General features: G+C 32.5%; 2 protein-coding genes across 2 annotated transcripts; both read right to left on the bottom strand.

The window, feature by feature from the left end:
• Positions 1-1,723: 1,723 nt before the first annotated feature.
• On the bottom strand, positions 1,724-4,450 carry SPX4 (SPX domain-containing protein 4). Its single transcript, XM_018120380.2, has 3 exons — positions 3,936-4,450; positions 2,423-2,588; positions 1,724-2,341 (listed from the first exon to the last, which is right to left on the bottom strand). The coding sequence occupies exons 1-3, from the start codon at positions 4,410-4,412 to the stop codon at positions 1,857-1,859; spliced, it is 1,128 nt and encodes a 375-aa protein (XP_017975869.2). The 5' UTR covers positions 4,413-4,450; the 3' UTR covers positions 1,724-1,856.
• A 495-nt stretch (positions 4,451-4,945) lies between these two features.
• On the bottom strand, positions 4,946-9,695 carry MTO1 (Pyridoxal phosphate (PLP)-dependent transferases superfamily protein). Its single transcript, XM_007032541.3, has 11 exons — positions 9,107-9,695; positions 8,629-8,732; positions 8,220-8,293; positions 7,929-8,097; positions 7,498-7,557; positions 7,185-7,388; positions 6,991-7,077; positions 6,592-6,699; positions 6,009-6,104; positions 5,771-5,889; positions 4,946-5,339 (listed from the first exon to the last, which is right to left on the bottom strand). Exons 1-11 carry the CDS (start codon positions 9,585-9,587, stop codon positions 5,216-5,218), a joined length of 1,626 nt encoding a protein of 541 aa, XP_007032603.2. The 5' UTR covers positions 9,588-9,695; the 3' UTR covers positions 4,946-5,215.
• Between the last annotated feature and the right edge of the window lie 8,713 nt (positions 9,696-18,408).

The raw sequence follows: 18,408 nt of genomic DNA, 5'->3' as shown, positions 1-18,408 counted from the left end.
AGCTCTAATATTCCGGGTAGAACTGTTTTCGTAACTCACTATGGAAATTGGCCCATGTGAGAACCGGCGCTTTCTTAAGCTATCATCACACCACCTCCTCCATCAAAGCAGTGTTGTATCTCGCAAATACATAGATGTCGCGATGATCTGGTGGTCATCAGTAGCAATACCAGTGGCCTTGAAGAACTGCTCCAACCCCCAGAGAAAGTTATCAATTTCCTTGGCATCCCTCCGATCGCAGAAATCTCTCGACTTAAGCACTTCAAGCCTCACCTCTAGTTGTGTGGCAGCCCCCTAGCCACCCTCGGTTCTTGTCGTGCAGACTTCTGCACTCAATTCCTCCATTTCACGCCTCAAGATATCCAACACGTTCTCAAGCTGAGCGTTTCTCTCTGTCATAGTCTCAAGGGTCTCCCTCACCACTTCTTGGACCTCCCCTTTGAGCTCCTCATCCTGAGCATTGAGCTCATCCATGTGCTCCTCCTACACATCAAGGCGAACTAGCATCTCGCCTACTGTCGCTTCCACCCTGGACAACTTAGCGTCGAGAGCAGAAATAAAGTCTTGGGAGGTAGACTTACCCCTCCGACCGGCACGAGTTTCCCTTCCCTCGAGCACTGGGTCTAGCAAGCTTGACCCACTAGTAGTCATTTTTTTCACCTCAGATCACCTTCTAGAAAGCTTGCAAACTATGGCTTGCAATCTGATCGCAATTAACCCAACAACTAACTGTCTAGCAACTGATTGCAACTGCTTTGATACCACCTATCACGTGGTGGTTCTTTAGACCACCCAACAGTGTTGTCTTAGATTCATCCCTTAACTCGGTTCCGAAACTCAAGTCAACCTAAGATATGCCTACTAGCTAATCTTCAAGGTCACTAGGATCAATAAGCACACAATATGCAATATGCAATGCAAGCACACCTACTTTAACACTAGGCTCCAGCCCAACAAGCACTCAACACACACACACACAACAGCACAAGGCTTCTGGTCAGCAGGCTCACAACACACCCACACAACAGCACAAGGTTTTGGTCAGCAAGCAAGCGCACACACACACAACAGCACTAAGCCTTAGGCCATCAAACAAGCATGCAGCAGAAGATTGAAGAAAAGAAAGGAGAAAAGAGAACTAGAGAGTATTTGAGAGTGAAAAACTTGTATTCATTAAGTCATTAGCTGTATAAATAATTAACAAGAGCTATTTATAATCAAAATTTCCCCCAAGATTCATAATGACTGGACAAGACAATTTTAGGCGAAACATTTCAAATTCAGGTAGTTCAAGCCATTACAGGGGCTACAGTGGTGAGCTGGTCTGATTTCTAGGCAGTCTAGCTCGTCTGGGCTGCCCATAGGTAATCTGCTTGAGCACTGTGCAAGCTGGCTCACCCAGGGGCCAGTGTTACGCACTCCTGCTATGCAGCTTGCATCTGTTTCGCGCTACCAAGCGAGGGTTCTCTCCCAACAATACTTCCTCATATGCCGACACTCCAAAACACCCTAAGACCTCCTCTAATGCGTTGAACTGCAATCTATGACACATCCACATGCTTGGACCTTTGAACCACTTGGAAAATGTCAACCGAAATTGCATTTGACCAAGCAACTGTTTGCCAACATTGGGAAGGTCAAGGTCTAAAGCCAAAATCCCCCTACTCCCCTAGACTTCTCAATGTAAAACATTCCAAAAAATCTTTTTCAGATTAACGCTACCTTAATTTTTAACCCAACTTATATAACGTGAAACTGATTTGTAAAACACAGCTTCCAACACATTATTCATTTGTCAGTTGTTCCAACATATAAAACAAAAATAAAAACTAAAAGTAGCCAAGAAAAAGGAAAAACTAGCGATGTTGCACAGATTGCGCATCCTCTTTATCAGCCTCCTCGCCCTTTTGCAAAGTGGCTGAAGTGTTTGAAGCAGAGTTTTCTGCTGTTACAGCACCACTGTCACCATCCTGGTTCTTAAGGAGAGCTGAGAATGATAATGGATTGTACGTGGAGCTTGCCTTTTGAAGGCCACGTATTGCTTTCATTGCTGCCAGAGTACTACGATATATATCCAAGGTTCCCTCTCCCAGAGTTGATGAAGCATCCAGCGAATGATTTGCAGTGTTATTTGATGGTGAATTCGGTTCTCCTTGTGTGGTAGATTCAATGACTTCTGCTTCCAGTGGAAAGAGAAGCTCAAGATTTGCCTCACACTCATGGACTAGCCTTGTAAGAGATTCTGTCGTGAAGAAAGGCTGGCGAAGGACAAGTTGGGTGAACTGTAGTCGCAACAGTCCCCCTGTTCGTTTATCATACTTCTTTAAAATTTTAACAAGCCCTATTAAGCAGAAATGTAGAAATGGTTTAGAAACTGACAGATCCATATAGTAGAAAGAAATTGATGATGTAACCACTATACCTGCAAAATTGAGGGAACTGTAATTTTTGAGAAGCACCATCTCCCCATGAATTATGACAAGATCCTTGCGAATATCCATCATTTCTTCACTAAATTCACTCTCCGATGTAATAACTCCACCCTTTCCACTGCTCTCCTTAATTTGTTCAATTCTCTCCTTCAGCTCCTGTTATACAGTTATAGTTGAACTAAAAAATTACAAAATAAAACATTAATGAGCATCCGCATAACTCTACACTGAACAGTCCATGCCTCCAATGAAGGGGATTATTATACTCGGCATCTAAAAGGCATACAGAACAATGCTTATACAAATTCATATTCTCAAGCACCAGAACCTAAACCAAAAGAACTCAATAAACTACTTAGAAACAATTACAGAAGATCACTGATTTTTATATACTAGATCACAGACTTCAAACCCTTGTTTTGGTGCGATAAATGACAACTACAACATAGAAGGAAAAACCACATTCTGATTAAAAGAAAATTAAAACAGATCTAAACGATTTACTGGCGATTTACACTTCAGGAATAAGAAGACCATGATGAGGGTGGGGATGAAAGAAGTGCTTATTGAGTTAAAATCGGTTCGATAAGCAGGTAGAGCCACCTTAAATAACAAAAGATGAACTTGAGGTCAAGGCATATCAAGCACAATGACCAATTCAGGTTTCTTTAATGACTTGAGTAGATTTCAGAGGACTAAATCACTTTAGAATCATTGTGAGAGACGATGTTACCTATGTAAACTGCTCATGAAACACAATATTAAACTGTTATAAGAGTAACAACATTTTAAGACATCTGTATAATGATGAGATACCAATAATATTCCTGTCCTATCAGCTTAACAGAAGGTGAATACTCAAATTATAGATAGGTTACAAAAACTTATGTCAGAACTCAGATGCAAGCAACATCATTTAGTTATAAACTCCCAGAGATATCTGATTCACACTATCCAGCACTGATTCCTGATGCCATATTACTTGAAAATTTTAAAGCTCGCATTAAGTTTCATCATTCATGAACAATTTCTTTATAAATTGCATGCCAAAATAGGAACTTTTGAGCACAAATTCAAAAGACAAGTATATCACAGAGGAACCAAGGGCATTGAAACATTGTCTTGGAAGTTATAACTCTCATATCCTCACTATTTTACCTATACCAACAATCAGGGTTTCTCAACTCTCATTGACACTTCAAACTTGCTTCCACTACCGTAGTATTGCACTTCCTAAATTTTCAGAAACTTAACAATCTATAAAGCAAAAAAAAAAAAAAACTTAACTGCTGCAAGTTTACTTAATTTTCGCTTCATGTCATCTAGAGGCAAAATTTAACTTCATTCTCATAATAATCCAAAAAAAAAAAGCCCAAAAGAAAAACTCCCCATTGAATGGAAAAATTAAGAAAACCCCAATAACTCATTTCCTCATTCGCAATACGAAATGTCACGGCTACCCAAAAAAGGTGAAGATAAAAGAGAGAGTAAAAAGGGAAGAACCTGAAAGCGAATAACGAAATCTTCTTCTTTATCAACATAAAAATCATTGAACTTTTCAAGCTCTTCATTCAGAATTCTCACAAACCAATCTTGCAAATCAACCGGAGGCTGTTGATGATCATGATCAACGGTCGTAACAGCAGTGTTGGTGGTGTCAGCAAATACGGGTCGTTGATCATGTGGGAGATGAGGATCAAGGGTCGGGGTTTGAGGAAGGTTTTTAAGGAGTTTCTTCAAGGGTTTGTAGCATAGGAACTTGTCCCTCCACTCGGGTAGAGTCTCCTCTAGATGGGCCTTGAACTCTTTGCCGAATTTCATTGAAAACTGGATTTTTTTTTTTTTTTTGGGTTTGTTTGGACAATCACGATGAAGATATTCTTTGGGTTTTAGTATGCTTGGTTTCAAGTGAAGTAGAGGGGTGAGAAAATGAGAAAGGGGAGGGAATCTTGAAGGGTAAGCAGGAATTTGGAATCTCATAATGGAAAATGGATAAAGATGACGATAAATAAATAAAAATAGTAAATACTTACTAAATTGGCTTCTAATTCTAAATATCAAGTCGTCTTTTTCTTTGCATTTTTGCCAATTTTTTTATTACAAAGAAAAAAGGGAAACCTTTAGGATTTTAAGTTTTCTTTTGAGCTTGTTTGTTTGTTTGTTTGTTAAAAGTTCAAGACAAATGTCAGGCATCAAGCACCAACACACTCTTTTTTTTTTTCTCTTTAATTTCTTTCATTTACCATTATTATTATTATTATTATAATTATTATTTGCAGGCCAAACATGATTAACAAAAGTTTTCTTAAAAAATAAATTGTTGTTCTTTTCCTTGGTTTTTTTTATTATCTCTATAAAAAATGAGCGGGTGTCACTTTCTTGATTACCTTGGGTCCTTTGCTAAGAACATTTTCTTGAATTTTACCACTTGGTTTGACTTGAATAACTTAGTTGGAATTTGACTCAACCAATTCATTTTGCAAAGCCAGACAGTTGGAGCAACACCAATACCATGAACTGAAATTCCTCCTTGAGCTTGCTTTTTCTTTTTCAGTTTTGATTACTTCATCAAAATCCGCATCGCATTGAGAACAAGCATTAAATAAAATTGCAAATTATTCAAGAGATCATTACTTCATTCAAGCAATGAGCTGCCCAATTGAAACACAACAGAAAACTTTGGAGATCAATGCCAATTGAAACACCAAAATAACTTGACCAGACCACAAGGTTTGTAACTAAGAGTCGGAAAATTTATATATAAGGGCAGGGAATGCACGCCTTTATATGGTTTCCAGGGCCTGGAGTATATCAGCCTTCAAATCTTCGAAGTCTTCAACTCCAAAGCTAAATCGGACCAAGTTATCCTCGATTCCATACTTACGCCTCTCAGCTTGAGTAAGATCCCTGTTTCATAACGCACAAAATGATTACTGCAGTTTCAGAACCATCCCCCAAACAACAACATACTGTCACTGCTAACCATGATAATAATTTGGATCTACCCATTTTTTTACTACTATAACAGTAGCAAAGCTTATAGTGCATTAGATATATAGGGTCAATTATGTTCTTATTGCTTTATATGTCATGCATCTTTCTCTAAATCCCCTACTGTTACTGCATTTTTCTCTCCTCGATCTCAATCTATCAACAAGCACCCCATGCATTTGACTCATTAATTGATGCATGATCCCTTGCTTAAAAGAGTAAATACAGAGCTCAAATCCCCTTCCCCCAAATCCAAACAATAAAAACTCAGTCCAAAGGTTGAGCTGTTGCCTAGACAGATAAACGCAAGCAGTGCGGAACACAAGTATAGAGAAATAATGCCATACCAATAGGACATTATAGCTGGCTGATCCACAATGCTTTCACATCCACCAAAGGATGGGGCAATGTATGGTATCTTCAATGCATCAACAAACTTGATGGTGGTCATCAAATCTCCATCCACCTGAATGATTTAGAAGATGTTAATTTTGAGCAATTTTTGCATGAATTACACCAAATGGAACAACACAGATTAAAGATGAATTTCCAGTTACAAGGTTAAAGTAGTTAAATAATACCAACCTCAAAACTGACCACACCACCAAAGCCGGTCATTTGCAGCTTGGCAATTTCATGTTCAGGATGACTTGGCAAGCCCGGATAATAGACGCGTTTCACCTACCATTGACATTTAATACGCCAAAAGATTACGAAAATAAGGCCAAAGTTAGAAAAAGTAAGAAATGATAAATCAAATGAATTCTGAATGGTTTCAAAATATGACGACATCAAAAGCTTGATGAAGGTCACTCGACCAGTAATCCCATGCAAATACAACATATGATACCAACAATCGAGGAAATATTCCCAGCGGGAACCAGATGCACTATCAGATTCTTTGAAAATAAACCAGATTCCTCTCCAGGAAGTTCAAGACATGCATAGGGATGACACCAAATGTTGGGAACAACCAAATAATGGAAAGAATTGTTCATTGAGACACTAAAATCCAACAGCACCCAACTTAACTCACATGCACACTTTAAATTGATTTCAGTATTCCCATCCCTTTTTTATTTAGTTTACCATGTTCCGGTTCTTAAATTGAGTTGCATTAAATGAAACATACATAAACAAGAATAGAATAAGGGAATGTCAGTTGTACCCTAGGATGAGCCTCTAAAACTTTGGCCATCTTCAATGCTGTTGAATTCTGTTGCTGTACACGAAGATGCAGTGTCTTCATGCCTCTGATGATCAGGTACGCAGCATTCTGTTAAACATAGAAACAACATATTACTTTGTGAACCATGCAACTTACAATGGAGAAAAATTAGGGCGCAAATCTTCAGAAAAGTAAGGTGGAAGTCATTAAAACATCATTCTTGAAACAAAAAAACACATTCTTCTTAGACAAGAAGTTCAACTAATACCACCTAACGATATAGTCCTCTTAACTGATTAGAATTACCAAATAAATCTACTCAAGGCAGACAAACAAATACATACAGTTTGAGATGAAATACACCATGAAACTGCTTAATCAAGATTCAGGACAACTAACCGGGTTGAGAGTACCGCCCAAAATATGATGCAAAGTACGAATTTCAGTAATCAACTTCTCAGAACCACTAACACAACCAGCCAGAACCTGTAGCAAGAAGAATTACCCTAGTTTATTGCTTGAATTAATGATAATGCACACATGAAAGGAGAACTTATTTCAAACTGACTAGACTAACAAGAGCAAGTGCTTACATCATTGTGGCCCCCAATGAATTTTGTTGCAGAGTGCAAAACAAGATCAGCACCAAGGGCCAGCACCTTCTGGTTAAGAGGTGTAGCAAAGGTACCATCAATGCAGACAAGTACTCCTTTGCTGTGACACAGCTTTGAAACTTTTTCTATGTCAACACATCTGAGGAACGGATTTGTTGGAGACTCAGTAAAGAAAAGAGAAACCTGTATGGAATCATAATGCACTTTCAACTCAGGATGAACTGTCATTTCCAAAATAAACATAAAAAAATAAATCTAGCAGAACAATGGAACCACTTTCTACGCTACTGACTTTATTCTTGTTCAGTGCAGCCTCCAAGCCATCCACATCTGCAGGGTCAATAACAGTAGCCTGCACATTGGATGACAACCAAAACTCAATTAGAAAATAACACCAAATTTTCAAGATATTGCAACACGTATAACACTAGAAATATAAACATTTAAGCAAGGCAAGCATTGGAACTTGCTACAAGCAGCATTCGATTATTATCGCAACTGCACTTCCCATTTATAACAAAAGGAAACCCAATAAATAATGGGGACAGGTGTAAACTTTTGCTCTAAAAACTATCTTACTGTAGGTGCACCAATATTATTGTTAGAAATTATTTAGGGTGATCAAATCACCTAGGTAATCTTATCATTATGGTGATTAGATCACCATAGAAAATTATACAAAACCCTACCAAAAGATTAACAATAATAAATTTGAAGCCATACTGAGATTCCCATTTTAGGCAGAATTGTCTCGATGAATATCCTAGTCTTCCGGTAGCAATCTGTTGTTGTCACAATATGCCCACCAGCAGGAACCAATGTCATCAGCATGACTGTGCTAACGCACATTCCAGATGCCACAATTAGGGTCGATTCAGCACCCTCAAGTGCACTGAAACAAAGAAAGATCAGCTTAAAAATGTTTCAACAACAAAGATTCGAGACACAAGCAAAAGCCATTTAATTTAACAAAAAAGACTATTAAAAATGAGAAAAAAAGAGAGACAACCGGACCTTATCTTCTCTTCTGCAACCACTGTCGTCGGATTTCCATACCGTCCATATTCAAAACTTTTATGGCGTTTCTCCTATGACAAGATCACACAAATGTTAATGCAATATAATCTCCAGGTCAACCATCAAATGCTTTTAAGACATTTCATTACTTCATCACTCCTTATAAGAATAATAAAAATAAGACATCTTTCAGATTGTATTTTGGCAAACACTAACAAGGTGATATTTCATGCACCAAAAAAAAAAAAAAGGTGACATTTCATCTTTGACTCTGACTATGGCGATTTAACATATAATGAACCAAGATATTTATTTCAATAGAAACCTTGAGAAGTAAACCATTAAATCAATGCAAACATTAACTATGAAGACAACCGATTCATTAAGGCTCTTATTATTATTATACCTTGAAGTCAATAAGCTCCTGAGTTTTCTTAAAGAAGTAAGCAGAAGTATTAACCACTGGAGTAGTAATTGCATCAGTAACTATACCCCGACCTAATCTTTCACCTGCAGGAAAAAAAAAAAAAAGATAGCGCAAAATCCATTAAGTTTTTAATTATTAAACAAATAATAAGAAAAGGCTTCATAATCTTATTTTCCATGTAAATGTAAGGATTAATGACAGAAAATAACGTATTTTTAGGAAATTATAATTAAATCATTACTAATTAATCATCAAATCTGGATAAAACGAATCTTAAATTATATCCACATATTACTGTAATTTTTAAATTATTAATTATCTCCTAAACATAAATCCATAAAAACCACAAATATCGCTATCCTTTCCTTTCCTTCAAAATAGAAACTTTTTAAAAGAAAACATAAATAAATAAAATAATTCGATGGAATTAAAAATTAAAATTAATTAGTTTATTTACCAGCATGAACCGCGATGCTCCCATCGGAGCTCAAAAAGGATGTCGTTGAATTATCTGAACCCCCAATCTGTACACTACCGTTGTCATTACAACCTTGTACAACCGCCACGTCATCAGAAACGTGGACGGTGGCGGCTGTGGCTGCCTGAGCAGCAGCCGCCGCTGAGGAAGGGGAACCTGAGGCGGGACTGTTCGACCACGAAGCCGCGACTATTTGCGCAACACCGATGTTGCTACAGTTGCGGCGAGCCTTGATGCTGAGCTGGCGAACGAAGTTTGGCGGGAAACGAAAGATCAGAGACGACAAACCCCCGCCGCCGATTCCTCCAGTACAAAATGATGCCGCCGTTACCCGTCGGCTGGGCCGAACCCGAGGCTTGTCGCCGATCGGTGCACCGGAGAAATCGGGATCGGAACGGCACTCGAATGAAGAATAAGCATTAAAAACCCAAGGAGGACACGAACAGGAGGATACGGCCATTTTTAACGCAAAAACGACACCTTTTCAGCTCTCTCCTCTCTCTCTCTCTCTTTTTCTGGGCCTTCTCTGAAATGCGAAGAGGCTCCCGTGTCCGCCTTCGCTGGCCTCTAACTGAATAAATACGCGAATTCGATTGTCGTTTTGTGGAATTTTTAAGTTGTTGGAGCGGTGATCTTTTTAACTAGGGTTAGGTTTCTGTGGAGTTCAGTTTTGCTTACGTGGCAGATATAGACTGGTTGGAAATTTTTTGCTTGGGTGGAGCGAGGCGTGTTTTCCTTGTCCTTTTCATTTCCTTTTTTGGAGTATATCCCCACCCTACCCCGGAGTTTTTGGGCGTTTGAGATAGAAAGACTCGAAAGTTGAAAGTTGCTCCGTGTTTTCTACAATTAGATAGATAGGATTTCAAATTATGCCGGACTACAAAGGATGCTCTCCTAAATCAAAAAGATATATGTTATCTCATAATCATGTACATCTATGAAATTAGTGTTGATGAGGGATCTTTATAAGATTAGGATGAAAGATTAGTTTAATAAAATGTATAATAAATTAAAGACATAATATTTAAAAAAGTTTTTAAATTATTCATAAAATTTTAAATAAATTATTATTTTTTATTATATTTAATTAAATTTTCATATTTTTACTTTGAATCAAATAAGTCTCTACTAACTATCTTTAGTTAAAACATATGTTATTTTGTACATTGATATATCATAATAGATGATGATATGATATGCTAATGTGACATGATAACGAAATTATATGATATTTTTACTCTTAACCTAAATACCATATTAGCGTCATGTGGATATAAAAATTATAAGTGGTGTTTAGACTAATGATAATTGATTAATCGTTAATTATAAGAGTCTATTTGACTTAAATTAAAAATATAAAAATTTAATTAAAATAAAAGACGAAGAATTTATTTAAATTTTTTCACATAATTTAAAATTTTTTTCAATAATTTAAAATTTTTTAAAGTATTATACCTAAGGTAAAATATTTGATTAACTCATTGAACTTAGCATTCATTTTTTTAAGTATATATGTGTTAAAGCTTAGGTGATGGTCCTAAAGAGTATCATTTGTTTGTTAAAAGTGTTGTAATTTTACGAATGAAATTTGTGTATGATATTTATATAAATAAATTGTTTCCATAGAATAAAAAGAATATATAATTTAATAATTGTGAAACAAAATTTGGTAACAAATATGGAAATACACATTAGGATGGGAAATGGATTGTGACATTGTCGGTTATTGCTTATCAGCCCACACAATGTTTCGTAAATGGAACGAAGGAGGGAAGAAGAAGAAATGAGTGTTTCTTTTCTTTTCCGTCTTTTGGTAAGAGGAAACCAAGAGGAAGAAAGGAAAATGGACAAACTTGTATTTTTTTTCCTTCGCAAATCTAATCTTTTCAAATTGAGATGAAATTTTATTTTTACTTAAGTTACTCATTTTATTTAATGTAAAATATCTTTATTTTCTTAATTTTAGTGACAATTTTATATAAATTTATTAATTTTTAAAATATACAACCCCTACTAAAAGAATATATTTAGCGAGATATATAAATTCAAGTGTTAATAAATTATTAATATTTTTATTAATTTAATAACGTGATAATATTGAAAAAAAATTATTTTTTATTAATTTTAAAAATTATTATACTATATAAATTATAATTTTTTTTATTTAAAAAAATTTTATCCCCTGCCTCTTCGAGCGATCAGGGTGCCATATTCGGCTCTTGCCGGAGAATGCCAAATCCGACTTCCGCTAGATCTGCCTTCCCCTATGCTCCGTAAGAGAGAATGGGTCTGGTAGGGGGGGGGAGGGGCGGGGGGGTTGTGGGAGGTGCGGTTTCCTAGGTGCGAGATCCACACTGACTCCTCCAGGGAGTGTTAGGGTGGGGGGCTGTACCTCCCTTGGGGAACGCATGGTGGCCAGCCTAGACCACCGTCTACTAGCTTGAAAAAAAAAAAAGAAAATAGTGAGAAAGAAGTAGAAAGAGTAAGTATTTTTATATTTCACACTTGCCCATTAACATTGTTTATGTATTTAGAATAAATTATTTATTTAAAAAATTAATAAATTCAGATAAAAATTATAATTAAAAATAAAAAAATACTGATATTTTACTCTTCTATTATAATCTTACTTTTTTTTTCATCTTTTATATCAAATATGAAGAACTAAAATTAACTTTCTTTCTGCATCCATTTTTTCTCTTTTTTTTTGAAAAGTAAACAAACATGTTAATGTTAATAATTGCTTGTAAGTTGGTCCAAATATTAAATTGTAGGTTGACTTCAATGTCTGAAATTCAATAAAACAATTAATAGGAATAATTGAGTTATAATTAAGATTTCTAAGGCAATAAAAAGTTATAAGGTGATATGCTGTAGCTATTCTATTCGTGGGTTGAATTGCCACGTAGGCTAGCTCCCAAGTTTAGGTTTAAACTTTTAAGAAAATTTGAGCCGATCCAATTTGTGAAATATTATTTTATCATATTAACTATAGGACTTTTTATGAAAAATAATAATAAAAAGGTATTATTTTAATATTATTATAAATCGGTTCAAGCTCGACATAAATCTGATCGAAACCAGTTGAAGTCAGCAACGAAGACCTGTACGCTGAGCCATCAACAAAATCCTAAAAACATTATTAATTAGTACTCAATATTTAATTATAGATTAGAAATAAATTGAATTGCTTCTCAAAAAAAAAAGAAATAAATTGAATTGCTCATTTCATTAAAAAAATAAAAGTAAAATAGAAATAGTTGATATTTGATTCTCAAGTTGTGAAAAAGGAATATTCGGTATTTAGGAAATATGACTGGACAATGTTATGGGGCAAAGTGTAGTCCATATATATACTTCATAAAATTGGTACCATTAATATCACAAGTCATTTTCTTGGCTTTACTCTGTTGGGGTGGTGGCGGGTTCAAAGGATATTGCCAAATTGGGTCCCAAGTACATTTAATTTAATGCTAATACTTTGAGCCCGTCCTTCCAGATTTTAAGTTCTTTTGGGTTAATTAGTCATATAATTTAATTTAATAGATTAATTTTCAATTTATCTATTAAAAATCATTATTAATTATATATATATATCATCATTTGTACGAATCAAATTCACGAAAGACCACCTACTTACGAATTGAACTAACCAGGTCAATAGTCTTAAACATGTATGGACTTGAATTAAGAGTTGAACAAAAATCTCTTCATAGGTTTAGTCAATATATGCCTCCCCTTCATAATGGTTGTCACATACCCAAAAGGAAATCTCATACACTAATAAGAAAATGACTTGTTACCTAATATAGTTGAATATCAATGTAAAGATAACAAAGTTGTGGGTATAGCCGACTCATAACCGCGCTTGTGCACCAAACGTCTTTGGTTCTGTCCTATCAAAACCTTGTTCCTTTTCTTTGGTTTTGACATTTGATTCAAAGCCTAAAAAAAGGCTGAGTTAATCAAGACCGACAAAAGTTATTGGGTTTATGGGACGAGGAGAGCTTTAGTTTCTATTGTGTTAATCAAGACCTAATGGATCTCTATGCTTATCAAAAAATAATTCAATTTAATATAATTATTTCTTGTTCAACAACAGAACTAAGCAAGACAGGAGATAATATTTTCTAATTCCCTCACTCTAGATTCTAGAAATTAAAAAAAAAAAAAAAAAACCAAGTGGTTAAGCAGTATAGTATAATCTGTTTAAAATAAACAAATAAGTTAACATGTAAATTTTTTTAAACACAAATGCTTCCAGGTGGAGAAGCAAAGTTTTGCTTTTGTCTATACATAAAAGTCAAAATTTCAATTCTTTTAATTCTTGTAATATTATAAATTATTGGTATAATATTTTACAAAAATTTTAATTTATTTAAAAATATGTAAATAAGTCTTTATTCTTTTATTATGTTCAATCAAGCTCTTATATTTTTATTTTGAGTTATAATTAAGAGTTAATTAACTGTTATTAGTCAAATCATTATTTTTTAATGTTTATGTTACGTGATATTAACGTATTATATTGACATATCATAGTGAATAGTGATGTGATATACTATTGTGACATGATGATATAATTATATAATAGTTTTCATCTATCACGTTAATGTCACATAAACACAAAAATGATAAGTTATATTTTGACTACTGATAGTTAGTCAACCGTTAATTATAAAATTTTATTTGATTCAAATAAAAATACATAGACTTGGTTATATTTAATAATTTTTTTTAAATAATTTAAAAACTTTTTAAAACATTATATCTAAATTATTCTTTACTCAATAACGTTTGTATTTGACTAATGACATTTCACAATGTCTAGAACTCAATATTTGTGTTTAAACTTTTAGCTTCTCCTAAAAAAAAAATTATATTGCATTAAAAAAGAAGAGGCGAAAACATAAACAAAATAAAAATATTGAACTAAAAACTACATATATTCAAAGAGAAAGGTGGATGCTGAGTGGATTATCATTGGCAACAACTGTTAATGGGCAACAAGACAAGCTAGTCATTTGAGTTGTACCCTAACAAAACAACAGAGAGTAACAAAAAGGAAAAAGAAAAGAAGATTTGACGGGGCAGAGAAGATCATAAGTTACAATTTTTTCTTCTTGAGTTTCATCATCCATGACCCTCACTCTCAATTATCCCCCAGTAACTTGATTCCTTTTGTGTTACATAACTCATTGTCAAAGTTGCACTTGAAGCTACAATTTATTTCTAGATTTCATTGCAACTTGCAAAACTATATATCTTTCTCTCTCTTTGTAAGAAAGAAAAATAGATCATTAACAAGTTTGCAATTAAATATTTGAATTTTGCTACCGTTTGCACATAAGACAAACTCTATTAGTCAAATGGATAACATGGTAAAAAAAATTTAATATGCACACGATTCTAACTTCTATTGGTTACTTATTGTCACGTCACTTGTTTGATTAACTAAATTGGTAAAGTGTGCTATTAGCTAATGGGACGAAAGATAGAAAATTTAATTGCGAATTTATTTATTTGAACAGCTAAACTGATAAATTCATTGTAGTTCAGATACCAAATGCGTAATTAATTTAAAATTATAATATAATTAATTCATACAAAATTTCGAACCTCAAAATTAACAATTCACAAAATTATAATTTTTTTTAAAAAAACTATTAGTACCCACTATTCCTATTCTCATACCCACACTTAGTTCTCCTTGTTCAATCAGATTGAAGTACAAGAAAGGAAAACTACATTAGACTAATTATTTACTCAAATTAAATACGATTTGGCATCCGAGTATTTGGTTCATTGATTGGTATATTATCCCCCTACCTATAGAACATGGTTCGAAATCTCCATTCTCTAATTATAAAAAAAAAAAAACTAAATACGATTTAGATAAAACAGTTCAGTCTAATTAATTTATTGGGTCAATTGGTCCAAAATGTTTGATGTAATTGATTTTTTGATCAGTTCTCAGTTTTAAAATTTTTGGATCAAATCAATAAAAAACCAAATTAATTTTTTATATATATTAATATATATAATATTATACTATATATTATTTTTTAATTTATATAAAATATAATATATATTTAATATTTCACTTCATTTCTATTTTTTCAATTATTATTTCTTTATTTCTTTTAATTCTTTTTTGTTTATACATTTTAGAGATGTCGAAGATTAGGATTATGGATTCCATTTCCGTTGTTGACCATTAATAAGTGAAGAGGTTAGAAATACAATCTTTACAATTCAATTGAGGTAAATATTAAGTTTTATGACTTTTTACATAAATTTTCATTTTTAGTCTTCTTTTACTTTGTTATTAAAAAAATTATACTAATTATATTTTTTATTTTTCTTTCAATTGTTAGATATAGCCTATGTGAGTGAATGTCAAAAGCCAAGTCAAGGAGGGGATTCAAATTGATAATTTGTGATGGTTAAGGATCTTCTGTTATATAGTTTTATTTTATGGATGTTAACTTTATTATTTTTGATTTTTTGTTATGTTAAATTTTAATTGTTAATTTAATAGTTTATGCAAAAAAATATAATTATGTGAGTAAAGGGTCTAAGCCTAGCTGGGGAATTAGGTTATCACAAAATAGAGCTCCAAGTTGATAGCAAGTTAGTGGTGCAAGCCATAATTTCCCCCATGAGTCATCTATGTTTAGATTCAGATTTGATTGAAGCTATCTAGCATCTACTCCAGCGTCAATGGGAAGTCAAAACACAACACATATTTAGAAAATAAAACACTTTCGTTGACTTTTTAGTAAACAAAGGCTTCTCCATAAAGGAGGATTACGGAATTTTATGATGTGCCACTCATAGACACTAAATCTTTTCTTATGAAGGATATATTGAGAATTAGTTTTTTTTGTTTAATTAGTATTTAATAAAGCTTTTTTTTTAATAAAAAAAAGAACAAATGTTATATTTTTTAATGTTTAGATTATTTGTTTATTTTATAATAATAAATGAAGTTTATAAATTTTAATATTATAATTTAGAAAAAAAATAAAATTTTAATCTATTAATCTAAAATCTAACTGATCGAACTAATTAGATATTTAATTAATTTAATCTTCTTTTATATTTGATCAATTTTTTAAAAATATTTAATCAATTTAATCTTTAAATATGGTAGATCAAGCTACCCATTTGCTTACTCCTAATTGAAGTAATTACAAGATTTTGTTTACGAACCATATGTAATCCAAACGAATTGACCAATCACACGGAAACGTGTAAGTCCTTTTTTGTGTGTGTTGGGAAGCTCAAACAAGCACGTTGTTTAGGCGGCCGCCGAGGCGACAACTTTGACTAAATTGATGTCTTTATAGGAATCTTAACGCATGGCAATAACCCTTTTTTCTACTTGTTTATGACCTTTTTGTTGACTAATTTCCAAGATAGTGAACTGTAAAGCACTAGTTTCCATTCGAGGAGGGGGGGAAGTAGAAAATGAAAAGAAAGGAAAAAACATGATTTCCTCCCTAATCCATCAACGCAAAATTGTCACTATAATAACTGATTTTACTAATTTAGGCACATTTACAACTTCCTTTCCAGAAATTTTAATTTGGACACTTTTTTATTATTTTATTTTTCTTTTTTTCTTTTTCTTAGTTTTTTTACACATATGAGAAAGTATTTTTTTTTTAAAAAAAAATCAAGTTTTAGACATTAATCTTTTGAAAAAGTAATAACAATAATAATTTCCTTAAACCTGGGTTAATTTTATCCTTAAAGGTGTAAATGAATCAAGATTGGTACTATATCGATTGGCTCGACTTAACTCGATAACAATCTTGATTAGTTGAAGTCCGTAATGTGTTGGTTATGCATTTCTTTTTTGGTCAAATTCTTAATTAAGTTCCTGCTTTGTATAAAAATATTGAATTCAATCCATCTGCTATCTTTAATACAAATTGCTTCCATATACTTTCAATAGTTAACACCATTAACATGCTTTCATTAAATATATTGTCGTGGCATTGACCCCTTTAATTAATGCTGACTTAAAGTTGATCGTTTTAGATTAATATTCATTGATGTTGATTAAAAATACTTTTTATTTATTAAAAAATTTTAGGTATAATATTAAAAAAAAGTTCTCAATTATAAAAAAAAATAATTTAACTCTTATTCTTTTATTACGTTTAATAAAATATGAATCAATAATTTTAAGATGTGTGACTGCACAAAAAGAAAAAGGTAAATCAATAACTAAAAAATCTAGTTAGTAACATCTTTAATCACGTCATCTGTTACGTAATAATGTTTTTTTAAAAATGATACATTAACATGTCATATCATCAACATGTGACATTAAACTTGATAATTGTAATTTTGACAAACAAAGTTAATCAACAATTGGTGATAAAGACTTAATTCACCACAATAAAAAATATTACGACTTAATTGAACACAATGAAAGTATAAGGGTTGTATTGAATTTTTTATATAATTTAAGAGCATTTTTGGGTATTATGCCAAAATTCAAAAATTAAAGACAAATAATATTTATTTTTAAGAAACCACCAAAGGATAAAAAAATCAAATTAGTATTTTATTATAATTTTTTAAAAAATAAAAAAAATATTTTTTGAAAACAGATTTGAAAATTAAGAAAATTAAAAATAAAATTTAATTTAATAAAAAAATTAAGACATTTAAAATATAAAAGTGAATTTTTTTTGTTAAAAAAACTCAATCTCTCTTTTTTTTTTTATGTTTTTCTCCCTCTAAGGTCAAATCTAGTTGGTCAATGTTATATCTATATTAGACGACTAAAGAAGAAAAATATGATCTTATTAATAATTTTAAATTGATTCTTATTTTGAAATAACAAAAATTATGATAAAAATTGCTCAAATAAATTCCATCTTGAATTTTTCAAATTCAAAATCCCTTAAACAATTTCTTTCAAACTCAAAAAAATTTAAAATTTTAGAATAATTAATAAAATTCAATTAATGTATTTATTGTTATGAAAAAAAAACTTAAAAGAACAAATAAAGATAACTAAAAGAATAATTAAAAAGAAAAAATAAAGTATTTAGGGGGAGAAAAGAGATCTTATTGAAGTGTGTGTTTACAAATGAACTGAGATGGTCTATTTATAGGCAAATAACCCCCTTATCTTGATAGAATTTACAAGATGAAAATAACACTTAAAGATTAGATGGATTAAATCCTAATCCAATCTAATTTACATCAAATCTAGATATAGATAAAATAAATGGATATTCACAAAATATTCATAACAC

Source organism: Theobroma cacao, chromosome 4 (genome assembly GCF_053813885.1).
Source record: "Theobroma cacao isolate CCN51 chromosome 4, ASM5381388v1, whole genome shotgun sequence".
Lineage (NCBI taxonomy): Eukaryota > Viridiplantae > Streptophyta > Magnoliopsida > Malvales > Malvaceae > Theobroma > Theobroma cacao.
This window is presented reverse-complemented; position numbering and strand designations above follow the sequence as displayed.